Source organism: Lissotriton vulgaris, chromosome 4_1 (genome assembly GCF_964263255.1).
Source record: "Lissotriton vulgaris chromosome 4_1, aLisVul1.2, whole genome shotgun sequence".
NCBI classification, from domain to species: Eukaryota; Metazoa; Chordata; class Amphibia; order Caudata; family Salamandridae; genus Lissotriton; species Lissotriton vulgaris.
Genome location: NC_141691.1, coordinates 762995686 through 763011953, shown reverse-complemented (window position 1 = coordinate 763011953; position 16268 = coordinate 762995686). Strand labels below are relative to the sequence as shown.

General features: G+C 43.5%; 1 protein-coding gene across 1 annotated transcript in view; it reads left to right on the top strand.

Annotated features, from left to right (window-relative positions):
* The window catches only part of LOC147722553 (serpin B6-like), a 65551-nt gene extending 49603 nt beyond the window's left edge, over positions 1-15948 (top strand). Inside the window, exon 2 of the mRNA XM_086965085.1 lies at positions 15359-15948. Within this exon, the coding sequence (XP_086821211.1) occupies positions 15359-15763 (405 nt within the window). The 3' untranslated portion in view covers positions 15764-15948. The remainder of the gene's footprint in view (positions 1-15358) is intronic.
* The last annotated feature ends 320 nt before the right edge of the window (positions 15949-16268 follow it).

Sequence of the window (16268 nt, the reverse complement as noted above, 5' to 3'; positions counted from 1 at the left end):
CTGAACCCAGACCCTTCATTTTATGAGACCCATGCATACTGTTTTACAAAACATGTATTACTGTGCAACTTGCTGAAAGACATTTGTGTTTTGACGTATTTCTCTGCCATAGATTAGTAGATACTCCGAGCGGTGCAACCAATGCCATCTCACTGTGCGCAAAGCTTGGGGAGTGCTATGTTTTGAAATCTTTGATAGGTTTAACCCATTTGATGCTGATGATGGCCCGAGCCGTCATGCATTACGGTGGGCGTGTGCTGATGACGGCTGGGGGCCAACATGAACCTGCCCACTACAGAAAACGCCGCACAGGCGCAGAATCGCGGCCGTGCCCAAGGGGTTAAAGGTACCTGCTGCAGATTTGTTGTGTGTCCAGCAATTTTCAGGCAACAATAAGTGTCAAGATAACTCTGGCGATTAATGGTCCTGCTGGGGATAGATCAGAGTTTTATCCAGTGGAAGTTTTGACTCATACATAAAGCCGCACAAGGGGTAAGTATGCCTGCTGCAAAGAACATGTACTATGCACATCACAGAACTGTATTTTATGTGGATAGCTCAGTTGTTTTCTGCCTTTATGTTGTTATGTTATGTTATAAAGACTTTTATAACGCGCTCTATTACTAAGAAAGTATCCTGGCGTGGAAGGTGAGATTGTTCAGAGGACGAGGGAGAGTTTGTCAATCATAGGGTAATATTAAACAGATGAGTTTTCAGCCCCTTCTTAAAGGCAGAGATGGTCGGGGCAGCCCTAAGATGGAAAGGGAGAGCATTCCAGGCCATAGAGACCCTAACCGAAATGGACTGGCCTCCTAGTCGGGAGTACTTGAATCTAGGCACAATCATTTGACACTGATTAGCCGAGCGTAGGCAGCGATTCGGGACATACAAGGCAAACCTTTTCCTCAAGTACACAGGACCAATCTGATGGGTCGCACGGAAAGAGAGAACCAGTGCTTTAAACCTAATCCGGTGGGTAACCGGAAGCCAATGGAGGCTGCGTAGGTAGGGGCGGACGCTGGATCTCCTGGGCAAATTGAACAGGAGTCTTGCAACCACATTTTGGATGACCTGGAGTCGTTGAATCAAATATGCCGGTAGGCCGCTAAACAGGCCGTTCGGGTAATCAAGCCTGGATAGTATTAGGGCACGCAACACCGTCTCTTTAGCCTCTCTCGGAAGGTGTGGGAAAAACCTACGTAAGGCTTTGAGAGTGGCAAACATACTCCCGTAAGTTTTTTAATATGATCCTCGAACTTGAGGTCATTACCAACCAGACCCCCAGGTTCTTTGCTGGTCCAACCATGGATTTAGGACATGGCAGGTCTCGTGGCCATAGGAGGTCTCTGAATTTAACCAGAAAGGAACCATAAAAAAGAACCTCGGACTTGTCTTCATTACATTTAAACTGGGCGAAAAACCGATGAGAGGCAAAGTCGGACCGCCGACGTATCCAGATTGTCTTTTGACCAGGTGAACAAAAGTTGGGTATCGTCGGCGTAAGCCATTATTTTGGCCCCCAGTTGTTCTGCCAGATATATCAGGGATTTGTCACAGGGACCTTTTTGTTACTTGTAGTTCATAAATTATAATCCTAATATAGAACAGTAAACTAAGATCTGTGCTCAAACAGCTGCATACAAACTGCAAAGTATAGGTTAAACATTGTTTTTCCCCCTAGTCGTTCATTGTCCTAATGTTGCTAAAAAGGGTTCCCTTGGGTAATAGTAAACTCTTATTAAAGCCAACCTCAACCCCTGTGCTAAATTTTAAATCCTGAATGTGTTCTTATCTAGACCAAGCACCCTTAAAATATACTGCCTGCTATTATAGATGACGTGTGATTCCTACACTTTCTTTCTCTCATTGTCTTATGTAACATTTCCTATACAATGATTTACACACATATGATTCATTGCCTCTGTAAAATGTGTGTGTGTGAAGTAAAGTGCTCTAACACTGTACACTGGTATGAGTAGTGCTATTAAACAAAAAATATACATTATTATTATTATTAACAATCTTTATTAGGCACGTGAAAATACCATAAAAGAGACAACATATTAAAAAACAGAAGAATGTTATGGAGAACCGGGCCTTATGGGCCTGGCAGCGCAGGGCACGCCTTAAATCCCCGAGTTCACCTGCCATGTCGAACAGAGACACGAGACACTCTGTTGGGCGTAGAAAACCAGGTTTATTAGCTGCAGCTAAGCACATTTGTCCTAGAAGTACATACAGAGTGTATATTCTGAGGAGACTGCCACTTCAATCCGTGGTGCACAATCTCTTATAGTACACATATTTACGACATATACTCCCAATGCATACAAAGCAAGCCAATAGGAAAAGTTGGAAAACAAGCTATCAGGTGTCCTAAATACGCCCCTTCCAACAAATTAATTAGTGCTAGTACCGACAATCCAATTTGCAGGTGGCAGGACGTATTTGTGTGCCTCAAAGGATAGTTGTGTAACAAGAGAATACAAGGAGAGAATAGCGAAGGCCAGTCTGATAAGATAATGTACTGAAAGAATAGGAGAAGTCAAATAGTCAGTCGAAACAAGGATCAATCAACCCAGACATGGATTAGCGAACTCGGCCAGACCCTGACATCGGTTTCGTAAACAAGGTCAGGGAGTTACTCTTTAACAGAAGGGACACATAGCAGCTGAGAAAAGCAAAAACACTCTGTTCGCCATGCTGCCCGAGTGAGGGCAACACAAAATGGCGACGAGACACAAAATGGCGGCTAAATACGGGATGAAGTCAGAAACCAAAGAACCTCAGACCCTCCTTTTGCCATTACTCAGGCAAAACACAAAGGACTCAAGTTAGTCTGGGTTGATGTCTATGGCGATGAGGTCATCGAGCTGTTGCTGCAACATCATTTTAATGTTCTCTGTTTTCTGTGACACAGGCCTTGGGACACACATGGTGGCACAAAGACCACAGATGGCAGGGCCACACTGTATACAAAGACAACAAGAGAAAATGATGGCCAAAACCATTCCAAGGAACGTTAGTATCTTCCATGCCCAAGTGGACAATAGTCCCCAAAACCATCCTATCACAGACCAATCTCCTATGTCCTGATGTATAGACTCGGAAATTATATGTAACTTAGTGATGGCTTGGTATACTGTAGGGGCATTATCAGGAATGTAAATGCAACAACTAGACCCGATCAATTTACAGACTCCTCCACGATCTGCAAGGACAATGTCTAGAACCATCCGGTTCTGCAAAGTCATAAGGCGATCCGCCTGAAGTTTGGCTGTCAGATTACTCAAGGCTCCAGAAGTTACATTTATGGTAGCCTCAACAACACGAACTAGCTGTCTGATGTCTCTGCTGTTGGCCATTGGGCCCCAAAAAGGAAGCAACCCTTTGATGAAATCACCTCCTTCTGGTCCTGCTGTGTTCTTAGAATCAATAACTCCTCTGCCATATCTTTTCCTATGATAACCTGAAGGAGCAGTATATGTTGGAGGAAGAAGAAAATGCACATAGCAAGTGCCTGAAAAATAGGTAGGAAGCCATGTATAGGCTCTATCATAACAGACAAAATATGTGCCTTGTGATGGCACTAACGGTGAAGAAATCTGAGGTGAATAAATGTGCGTATGGGAACAGACACTCTTCTCCTGTGGATTTTTAACATTTTGGCCATTGATCTGCAAACAGAAATTACCTCAATGAGGTACAGTCCAAATTGGTTGGGATCTCTTTTGTCTAGCTTTATCTGTAAGGCTAGTGACATTACGAGTCACATTCCAGCCATCATATGCACGTTTCTCATCAACGGGAATCTTACTAATGTCAGAAATTCTAGCCATGGCCACTATTCCCTTTATCAAAGAAATGTGACTAAAATCTGCTCCACCACCATATGGACTACCAGGAGGATACCGTAGTTGGTTCTGATAAACATTAGAAAACATGGCCAAATAGGCCCAAGCGGAGCCTTCATAGGAAAACGGAAGGACTAAATATGGCATCCCTCTCTCTGTGTTATGGGGCATGAGCCCACAGACCCAACAATCAGTGGTGTTCATTACCAGTAAATGCTGATGCAATAACTGAATAAATGAAATATTGAAGTATTCCGTCCTCCTAATTTGCTCACGTTCTGGGAGTGTATGAAACCGATGTGGGGAGGCAGTATTAGGAAAAGACAAGGAAACAGAAGATGGAACAGGTGCTTCCTGTATAGTGTAAACAACCCAACTTACACAAGCCAATAAAATACATTAACACATTAAAATACACAAGGTTATGCCACACGGACTAACCAATAATTTCTTATATTTACTTTTCATTTTTACATTCTTATCATTGCTTTCCACTTTAATATCCATTCTCTAAAGCGTTGCTCTCGGCAATCTTACTAGATCACTTAGCTGTGATTAATAGCCGTCCTATGACACTGCAAGTCCTGCAGACCTACTGTCACTACTCAGGTCACAGATTAAGACTTTTACCGTGACCCTGCAACTTGATGGATAGTGGAAAAAAGAAATATCTCTCAAAAAACGTAATCAGAAAAAAGAAAAATTCAATTGTCCTTCGTTAGTCTCGATCTTAAAGTGTACAGAGTCTTATTAGGGATTGTTTGCTCTTGAAACAAAGTCTCTGGATTTACTGTGTTCAATCGCAGATGTGATGGGTCAGATTCTTGCGAAACGTCATCGTCTTCTTTCTCAGAGTTCGTTCGATCCAGGCGTGCACTACTGAAAGGTACAAATTGAGGGACCCTTTCGCCTTCACTGTCACTCATACCCTTACGAACCCACTGATCAAAAGGCAAAGGCAAAGGTACCATTTTACAATGAACGCCATGGACCTAGTTCTTCTTCCCGACGACCTTTACTGCTGTACGTGTTGCTAACAAGACTTGCCGAGGCGGGCCCCAACGAGGTTCCAGATTCTTTTTCCACTGGAAATTCTTCAGACAGACCCAGTCACCGGGTTGGATAGAGTGTCCTGGATCTGCAGAGGCCTCTGGCAAAGCGTTCTGAAGCTGTTGATGAAGAACACGTAATTTAGTGGTGAGGTCATGCAAGTAGTCAATCAACATTTGGTATGGGATGTCAGAATACTTTTTAGGTCGAGGGACTCCCCAGACATTGGCTGGGCTCCCAAAAACGACCTCATATGGGCTGAGTCCTAAACGAGAATGTACAGTAGTTCTGGTGGATAGAAGTGCCAAAGGCAAAGCTTCAGGCCAAGCAAGACCCGTGCTGGCTTGAATCTTTGCCAATTTAAGCTTGAGAGTGCTATTCTAGCACTCTACCAAACCTGCTGACTGAGGGTGGTTTGCCGCATTGAATTTCTGCCTAATACCAAGACCCGTACACACTTTCTGCATAATTTGGCCTACATATTCACTTCCATTGTCACTCCAGAGAATGCGCAGCAAACCAAACCTCAGGAAAAACTCCTTCAAAAGGACTTAGGCAGTAGACAAAGCAGTATTGTCCTTTAGGGGGTAGGCCTCTAACCATCTGGAAAAGGCGCACACCACCACCAGAACATACTTTAAATTATTACAGCGGTCCATATGAAAATAATCGATTTGTATTACCTCAAAAGGATACGTAGGGGGAGCAAAATGACCTGCTGGAGGTGGGGTTCCCTTTCCTGGATTATGCATTAAACAAACAATGCAATGCTTCACTACATTTTCCGCACATTTAGGGATTCCTTCATTCTGCCATACTGGAGCCAGAAGTTTATATATCCCTTTTGCACTAATGTGGGCTGGACCATGCGCCATAGTAACTACAGGCAGTACGTAGGCATCTGGTAACAGCCAACGCTGATGTTCTGACAATTCCGTTCAACACCCTGTCGCGTCCAACATTCCTGTGCTTTCTTTCCACTTACTCAGTTCTTTCTCAGTAGCCTCTTCTTGAATCGTTCTCACACTTTCTATTGGGTCCTCACACATTCCTCCCTCTCTAACCCATCTTGCAGGGCCCGTAACACACATGCGACTCGTAGCATCTCTCGCCGTTTCTTTCGCTACCTCATCTGCAAAAGCATTCCCGCGACCCACATCATCAGTGATCTTCTTACGAGCACTACACTTGACTATTGCTATTTGTGTAGGCAAAGTAAGTGACTCGAGAAGGTCAGTTACCAACTGACCATGCTGTATTTTAGTCCCATGGGAAGTAATGAATCCTCTTTCCTTCCACAAACGACCAAAGCTATGAGCCATGCCAAAGGCATATTGGCTATCAGTGTAAACATTCACTCTCTTTCCCTTAGCCAACACACACGCTCTCGTCAGGGCAATTAATTCAGCTGCTTGGGCTGAATTCTGTGAAATGCGTGCTGTCTCCACTACGGTATACAAGGTGGTAACAGCATAAGCTGCAGTCGTCTCGCCATTCGGAAGTTTGAAAAAAGACCCATCTACCCATAGGATCCCATCAGGGTCCACAAGTGGTGTGTCTTTTAAGTCTATTCTGCCTTTTGTTTCCTCCTCTGTTCGGAGAAAACAATCATGCTGTTCTTGAGTGTTTTTCTCTTCCAGAATGGGCAGCAATGTTGCTGGATTCAAAGTATTACACCGCTTGATGTGTATATGGCTAGCCAAGAGTGTCAGCTCATATCCAGACAAGCGAGCACTCGTAAGGTGTTGTGTTTTTGTTCTGTTCAAAAGAGTATCCACTGCATGTGGTATTATAAAAACAAGAGTGTTGTCTAGTACCAATCCAGCAGTTTGGCGCATGGAGATCGCTGCTGCTGCTGTAACTCTGAGACAACTAGGCAATACCTTGGCTACTAGATCCAACGTTGCCGAAAAATAGGCACATGGCCGTTGTTTGTCTCCAAATTGTTGCGTTAAAACTGACAACGCACAACCTTCCCTTTCGTGAACATAAAGTGTGAAAGGCTTACCGTAATCTGGAGTACCTAACACAGGAGCAGAACACAAGGCTCTTCTGACATTCAGTCCAGGGAAGAGGTTGGGGTGTATCTTTCAGAGTAAGTGCCAGCAGAGGTTTAGCCAACAAAGAAAAATTTGGAATCCACTATCTACAATAAGAGGTAATGCCTAGAAAGGTACGCACCTCTCTTTGTGTGGATGGCACAGATTTTTGCGCAATTGCTTGAATTCTTTCTGGGGTCAATCGTCTTCCCTCCTTCGACAAGAGATGACCTAAATAGGTAACCTCTTGGCGACAATATTGCAACTTAGATGGTGACACCTTGTGATGCAGGTCAGACAAATGACGCAACAGTGAAACAGTCACATTCTTACAAACATCCTCTGAATCAGCAGCTACTAACAAATCGTCCACATACTGAATAAGAGTGGCACCTGGGGGTAAAATGAAAGCATTGAGCTGAGATTTCAAAGCCTGACTGTAAATGGAGGGGCTCTCACAATAGCCTTGAGGTGCACGTTTAAATCGAAAATTTCAGCCTCCGAGAGAGAAGCCAAAAATATCCCTACTTTCCTCAGCAATAGGAATACAGAAGAAGGCATTTTTGAGATCAATAACCGAGAACCATGCCGCCGAAGCGGGTACCATAGTAAGCAAGGCAGTGATATCTGGGACAACAGGAAACTGGGGGACAACAATCTTGTTGACCTCCCGAAGATCAATGACAAAACGATATACAGGAGGCTGAGAAGGATCGGTGCGTTTACATTACCTCTCGTCAAACTTATCCTGTATATCTAACAGACCCTGAGGAGTTAAATCCAACTCCACATTCTCCCATCCTTTAACAAGAGTGTCACCCATGACATTAAAAACATATCTCTGCGTGGGCGCATTCCACTGGAGAAAGGTACTCAGAATATCAGGTACACTATACTGTGGAGCACTCATGATCCATTTGTGAGCAAGAGAGTCCAACGCAACTCGTTCGTCAGAATCTGGGATTTGACTACAGGATTGCCTTCGAGAAAAAACAGGAGTCCTATTAAAAGGCCCAAAGAGGGGAGAGAAAAGACCAGAAACAGTATCAACCAACCGATTGCGAGTTGGGGAAGAAGCAGACAATAAAACTGGAGACGCGGTATTAAGCAAAGGAAGAGAAGAACTAGCCTTGACAAGAGGAACAGAAGATGAAGGAGACTGAAGTGCAGAAGTTAGTGGCAAAGGAAGTACAGGTGACAATGCAGGAAGGGACAATTGTGGAGGAGCCGGACCAGCTGGCTGAACAACAAGTTGCTAGGCAAGTGGCAACAATAAGGGTGCATTAGCACCTGGTACATAAGGTGGGGGTACAGTTAGAAAAGAACACCCTGCCAAGGTAGATAATGAGAGGTCCTCCACAGGATCCAATTCTGATAAGGTGGGGGTAATCTCAACAAATGGGACATTAAGGGATCTTCGTCAAGATCCTTACTCTGTGGAGAAGTAGGCAACACAGGGTAACATCTATCTATTGCCATACGATGTTGTCTGTCTGAGACGTCAATCGCTCGATCAGTCTCATTGTCCTTAACCTGCTAAGCAGCCTGCATGATCGTCATTTCTCTCGCTTTCCTATCTCTTTTAGTCTGCTTAATTTCTCTCTGTTTGGCTTCTTTACGCCAAAGGCGGAAAGAGTCAAACATTGCCGGCCGGGCTTTTCTTTTGAACAAAATTGCTTCCAAATTATCTAATATATCGGGCTCAAAGCAACCATTTTGTGGCCACTGCAAAACACCATCTTTCTTAGTGTATCGGATCCATGCCTCATTAAAGGCAATGGGGCCAACACCATGTTTAGAATACAGCTCATAAGTGGGAGTTCCAACCTGAGGACTCGGACATGAGTCCTCGAGCTGGGAATCCCTATTATAACCAAAACAACAAAACTTCCTAAATTTGCTAAGACCAGGCATCTTAAATTCACTGGCCCGTTTACCAACTTCAAGGGGGTTAAAGCAAAGAACACAGCAGAAACGTACTCACCCCTTGGCTTCGGCTATTGCAATGGTCGAATAACGAAACCAAAACCAAAACAAAGAAGTGGGCGCTACCCACAAAAACTTAACTAAGTGGTCTTCTCACGCCAACAGAGGTCCGTCTAACGTCTCGCGACACCAGTCATCACCAGAGGGTCCAAGGCAGGGCGGCAGTCAGGGCAGCAGTCATCAGCAGCCGTCGGAAAGGAGCAGCCACGCTGCAAAAGACCTTCGGTCCACTTCGACATACAGGGGTCGCTTGACCTGGTTCGCAAATCCTCCAGAATTTTCTTGCGAGGCTTCTCACGACCCTCGGGCTGAACCGCTACCTCTGAAGCTGCCCCACGTGGGGCGCCAGTTGGAGAACCGGGCCTTATGGGCCTGGCGGCGCAGGGCACGCCTTAAATCCCCGAGTTCACCTGCCTTGTCGAACAGAGACACGAGACACTCTGTTGGGCTTAGAAAACCAGGTTTATTAGCTGCAGCTAAGCACAGTTGTCCTAGAAGTACATACAGAGTGTATATTCTAAGGGGACTGCCACTTCAATCCGTGGCGCACAATCTCTTATAGTACACATATTCACGACATATAATCCCAATGCATACAAAGCAAGCCAATAGGAAAAGTTAGAAAACAAGCTATCAGGTGTCCTAAATACGCCCCTCTCTCAAACCCTGTGGGTTACCGCTCCCAACAAATTAATCAGTGCTAGTACCGACAATCCAATTTGCAGGTGGCAGGACGTATTTGTGTGCCTCAAAGGATAATTGTGTAACAAGAGAATACAAGGAGAGAATAGCGAAGGCCAGTCGGATAAGATAATGTAAGTAAAGACTAGGAGAAGCCAAATAGTCAATCGAAACAAGGATCAATCAACCCAGACATGGACTAGTTAACTTGGCCAGACCCTGACATCGGTTTTGTAAACAAGGGCAGGGAGTTACTCTTTAACAGAAGGGACACGTAGCAGCTGATAAAAGCAAAAACACTCTGTTTGCCGTGCTTTCTGAGTGAGGGCAACATAAAATGGCGATGAGACACAAAATGGCGGCTAAATACGGGACAAAGTCAGAAACCAAAGAACCTCAGTTACAGGTGCAAGTTTAAAAAAACAGCAATTTAGCAGACCGGTTCAGCATACTACCAATCGGAAACACCCGTTGCAACGAATGCATCACATCGCGAAGCCATGCCAACGCAACTATTACATCGCGCCGGGCTCCACAACGCATGCTAGCCGTACGCATGCTAGTACATCGCATTCACAGATACATCGCTAGTGATTACATCGCTAGCAATGCCAGGGCTCCACAACACAAGGCGACTTCAATAGATGTGAGATTGTAAAAATGTACACATGACTTTGGTGTGAATATAAAAAGCAAATAAATTGATGAAGGCGACTTCAACAATGTGTGAATATATGTTTGGATGACAGCCGACTTTAGTTCCGACTTTGGTGTGGAATTCTTGAGAAATAAATTGATGTTTTCACAACATGGTGTATAAACTGCATGACTTTGGTGAACATAACAAGCAAATAAATAGATGAAGGCGACTCCAACAATGACTTTGGTGTGGAATTCTTGAGAAATAAATAGATGTTTTCACAACATGGTGTATAAACTGCAGGGCCACACCAAAGGGAAGAGGATGTGGTCTGACGGCTAGCGCGGCTGACTTTGGTGCTGGTAAAGCAGGTTTGAGCCTCCTATCAACCCATACAAATTTAAACATGACTTTGGTGTGAAATAAATAGATGCTTTAAAAAAATAATGATGTTCCGACTAAGATGTAGAATTGGAGTCAAATAAATAGATGTTTTACAAACAATTAATATGAATCATGTATCTTTAGTGCTGGTATTGAAAACTGACAAGCTGTGTGCAAGTTATATGGTCATAAAAAACATGAATGATGGATGGATGCAGGGTGGGTGGATGGGTACATGAATGATTGTTGGGTGGGTGGGTGGAAGGGCAGATGCATGGATGGGTGCATGCATGATGGGTGGATGAATGCATGAAGGATGGATGGATGGATGATGGATGGGTGGATGGATGGGTGGATGGATGCATGAATGATGTATGGATGCAGGATGCATGAATGATGGATGGATGCATGATGGATGAATAATTGTTGGGTGGATGTATGGATGGGTGCATGCATGATGGGTGGATGCAGGATGGGTGGGTGGATGGATGGGTGGATTTATGAATGATGTATGCATGGATGCATGCATGATGGGTGAATGCATGATGGATGGGTGAGTGGATGGATGGATGGGTGGATGCATGAATGATGTATGGATGCAGGATGGATGGGTGGGTGGGTGGATGGATGGGTTTGATGGATGCATGCATGATCGGTGGATGCATTTTGGGTGGATATATGCATGAATGATGGATGCAGGATGGATGGGTGAATGGATGGATGGGTGGATGGATGCATGAATGATGGATGGAGGATGGATGGGTGGGTGGGTGGATGCATGAATGATGGGTGGAGGCAGGATGGATGGGTGGATGCAGGATGGATGGGTGTGTGGATGGATGGGTGGATGCATGAATGATGTATGGATGGATGCATGCATGATGGGTGGATGCATGATGGATGGGTGAGTGGGTGGGTGGATGCATGAATGATGTATGGATGCAGGATGGATGGGTGGATGGATGCATGGATGGATGCATGCATGATGGGTGGATGCATGATGGGTGGATAGATGCATGAATGATGGATGCAGGATGGATCGGTGGGTGGTGAAAATACACGACTTTGGTGAAAATAACAAGCAAATAAATAGATGAAGGCGACTCCAACAACGTGTGAATCATGACTTTGGTGTGAATATAAAAAGCAAATAAATAGATGAAGGCGACTCCAACAACGATTTTGGTGTGGAATTCTTGAGAAATAAATAGATGTTTTCACAACATGGTGTATGAACTGCAGGGCCACACCAAAGGGGGGAGGATGTGGTCTGACGGCCGCCTTGTGCAGCACAGATCATGTTAACTCTGTGCGCGGTGCGCCCTAACAAAGTGCATCACTTCGTCGGGGATCAGGAAGGCAAAACGGATTGATTTAATTAGCTTTTAGAGGGCCGTGTTTTAAAACCACAGAATCTGATTTGACACAGCTGCAGCTATTGGCTCTCAGATGGCCCTGCAGTGTTCAAGCGCTCCTCCCATGGAAAGGAATGTACATCAAAAATAATGAGGAGGCAGGAAAGATCAGTGAATTGAAATGAATCACAAGCTGTCCATGGATAACATCTTTACGTGAGGCTCCTGCGCCCACTCCTCCATTCCTCTCTCACACACCCACGCTCATTTACATCAAATACTCTTGTCCTCTGAAATATGGAGCTGTGTGCCTAGCGGTACTAATTCAGACAGGACAATTATCGCACTTTGGAAGTAAAATATGTTAGTAAATTAATTGGATACAATCTAATGTATAGGGGGCATGGCCCGCACTTTAGAGCACACGATAAAACCGGTGTCTGTCAGGAACTTTCAGAGCGGGGTTTCTGGCAGGAACTCTCCTCGTGCAGTTTACTTCGACCTCGCCCCCAGAACTACGAGAATGCAAAGCACGCGTTGTGGTGACATGCGAGATAGGTGCCTACGATATTGCAGCCTTGCCTATAGGTGTTGTGAACGTATCTAGGACCCTAATTAAATATTCCTGATTTATGCCCTTATGTGGTTATAACAAATCATATCCTTATAAAGGCATAAGAATCATATCCATATTTAGTCATAGCCAATGCAGTCCAAATATGGCAAGGCTACTTCCCTAGACTCCTAGAAAGTACAAAGCGTTCTTTAAACAAACCAAACCTCCAGCAGCCCGGGAATTCCCCCTGCTTTTGTTTTGATTTGTCCTAGAACTCCTGAGAGTCCTGAAAGAACTGCCAGTTCTTAGTGACATCTTATGTCCAACCTTACGTCAAACACGGCACCTTCCAGGTTTAAATATACCAGCATTTGCCTTAAGCAACACACAGTGGTTTGGAGCTGAGCGGCTATCTACTTACCCAAAGCCCAGCTGATGCGAGTGCCAAAGAAAGCGAACCCTCCCATTTGACGCACTGAGAGAGATGCTCGCTTTTCTCTTGCCGAGAAATCCAGCTCCAGTGTTTCCAGTCACCCTAACGGGTTGCTGGGAGATCGAGTCCTGAGAAAGAGATACAAGACCTCCTTCATTCTAACACCAAGGTACGATTAGATCCTTAGAGAATTCATGGTTCAGATCCCTGGCAAAACTAACTTAACTTAAACTGCAGCTCATTTACTACTTCCCACGTACTAGGCTTAGGTTAGGTAGGCGTATTTTAGAAGCACCAGTTGAGTACGTTTAGTCAACTTTTATCATTGTATGTAACTGTATATATTTTATCCGTTTTAAGTATCATATGGCTCAGAAACCATATAAATGCTTTTACAGTATTATTTCATAATACTCCTTTTACTGTACGCACCTTACTTTATGACAAGTATTGCAATTGTGGCAATTCACTTCTCTTGCATGAGAAAGAAGACTGCTCAATAAATACCAACTTTTATTGAAAACGCCCGTCTCTCTATTTCTCTGCTCTCAGGTGAAACTAAGCATGCACGATTGACTGAGTGAAATAGCTATCTATTGTTTTCACACAACTCTGGAGATATACTCCTTATTCTGGAGGGAGCAAAGTTGTCATGTTTATGCGGTTGTCTAATCCCTTCTTGTCTAATCAGGAAAGTTAACACCTTCCTTTTTATTCGAGAAAGTTTCTAGTGACCTCTGAGCTAGTTGGCATACCTAATTAAGTCTAACATATTCAGTAGAGACCTAGTCGACCTCAGTCCTACGTCTAAACTACCGTTTATGTTATTCCAATGCGCAGAGCCTATTGGGAATATAGGAACTACACTACATAGGAATGCACGCATTCGCGTTGTAACGGCGTGCGATATAACAGAGGGCGAAGTGTTGCCCTGTGCGATGTCTTAGCTGCGGTGTTAAATCCCGCAATGTGTTGGTGCGCGATGTAGGATTATACATCCCTACCAATACAATAAATAGATAAATATGTATACATCACATATGGGCTATCCCTCGGTAATCTGATTCATTTTTTAAAAACTCGGTTTGAGCCTATAGACATAGACATCAAAGCTAAAAATATAAGACTCAGGAACCATTATTCAAACAATATAACAGGATAGCAAGCAGGGGGTCTATAATCCACCGCTGCCCCTTGTGGTCCTTAATCTAAAAGCAGCCCTTAAAAAATAGGTAATACAAAACAACGTAAAAGTGTATAGTGCCAGTTTTAAAAATAGCAAAGCCACCAGCACTTGTTTGAATTGAGCTTTCTTTAGGATACAAATAATATACATATAAGAGAGGGGCTATGGAGAGATGACGAGCACTGCTAAGGGTGGTTGCGAGGGAATCATTGGAGAAAGAGGTCATTGGGAATCGCCACCAAAGATTAGCGCACCCGGGGCCAACATCGCTAAAGCCGGACCTGTAGATACTAGTTTTGTGGATCCCATCCCACACCATCGATAAGTAAAACCATAAAACTAGCAACCCTGATTAACTAGTCCTTGTTAAGGGCATATTATTTTGTCATTTAAAGTATATGTTAACCCCTGGTTTCTTGCTGCTAGACATGTAAGAGCAGGCAGTGCTAGCAGTATTTGAGATGATAGACAAGCTTGCAAAAAAAAAAAAGACGCAGCCAGGTTTTGACAGAACATCTAAATTAAAGGATGGTAGATTCATGTTGGATAGCTTCTGGAAGAGAGTGGTATAGCTTGGCCAAGTATATTGCGAAGCTGTGGCAACTAATTATGTTTTTGATGAATGTTGGTGCCTCTTGTAGGTTGGCTGTGGAAGAATGAAAAAAGACAACAATTGTATCATCTGAGACAGTGTATGATAGAAGTAGAAGCTTAGGCCTGGAAGGCTTAGAAGATAATACACATTTTGATATAAATGTGTCGTCTTGCAATACAGTTTGCACTAGTTTGAGGAAATTTTGGACGCTTCATATTTTCTCAAGGCAATCAGTGCCTGTTGTATTTTTTGAGGAACACATATAAGAGTATTTGTTTCTGGTAAATTCTGGCTGCTACCTATGTGACATATTTAAATAAATCATGTTTTCAATCTGTTCTAATCTTGTGGAAGCTTTTGCTAATCTAGGTAGTTCTGACTTAAATTGTCTCAGCCTATCTCATACTGCTTTTTGTCATTTTAAGGGATTTTGTAGCTCACACAGCTGTATTACAAAGTTAGAACTTTTGCATTTCTGAGTCTACATATTATTGAAAATGTTGGCATTTAGAAAAGTATAAAGTTGTTAAAATCAGTAGAATGTGTTTGACTAAGCAATTTATGCTCTCTTTTCAAATCAGTTCTTGTCTTTTTTTCAGCTTGAACAACAACTTACCTATAAGAAATTTGCAGATTGGACAAACCCAGAAATGATGAAGACTGATGAGGTGGAGCTATATCTACCCCGATTTAAGCTGGAGGAGAATTATGATCTGAAATCATCCCTCAAAAGTTTGGGAATGAGGGATGCATTTGATGTGATCAATTCTGATTTCTCTGGAATGTCTGAGAGCAATGATCTGGTCCTGTCCAAGGTGGTTCACAAGGCATTTGTGGATGTGAACGAGGAAGGCACAGAAGCTGCTGCTGCAACTGCAGCTTTCATGATGGTGGAATGTCTAATCATTGTGAAAAGATTAATGGTAGATCATCCTTTCCTGTTTTTCATCAGACATAATAAGACACGCAACCTCCTGTTCTGTGGCCGATTCTGCTCTCCGTGAAAGGAAAAATGCCATAAACATGCTTACTTCCATTCCAGAAAATATTATGTTTTACTCCTGACTGATTGGTGGGTTTTGTCTTGGACTGCTAGGACATACCATCTAGTCAAAATGAAATTTGTAATATAGTCATTGGCATCACGTAAATCTTTAACAAAAATATTGGGAAACCCTTTGCAATGCAACATTTGACTGTTATTAATCATTGTTAAATGCTGACATCCCAGGGATTTTGTTGGAGCAAGGCATGGGTTGTATTGTGTTGATGCATGTCCATGCTATTTAGTGTTGTATGGTTGTCCTTTCAGGAGTAACTGCTACCGAATGCAAATTCAAATATATATACCTGAACAAATTATTTCTGATAGATAATTCTATCTGTAGATTCCTCACCTTGTAAATTCCTTCCAGGTGCTAGACTGGAACAGGAAACACAATATTTCTTGCATGCTGAGAGGTGGTGCTATAGGCCTCAGTTATGACTTCATCCTGCCTCCGGAGCTTA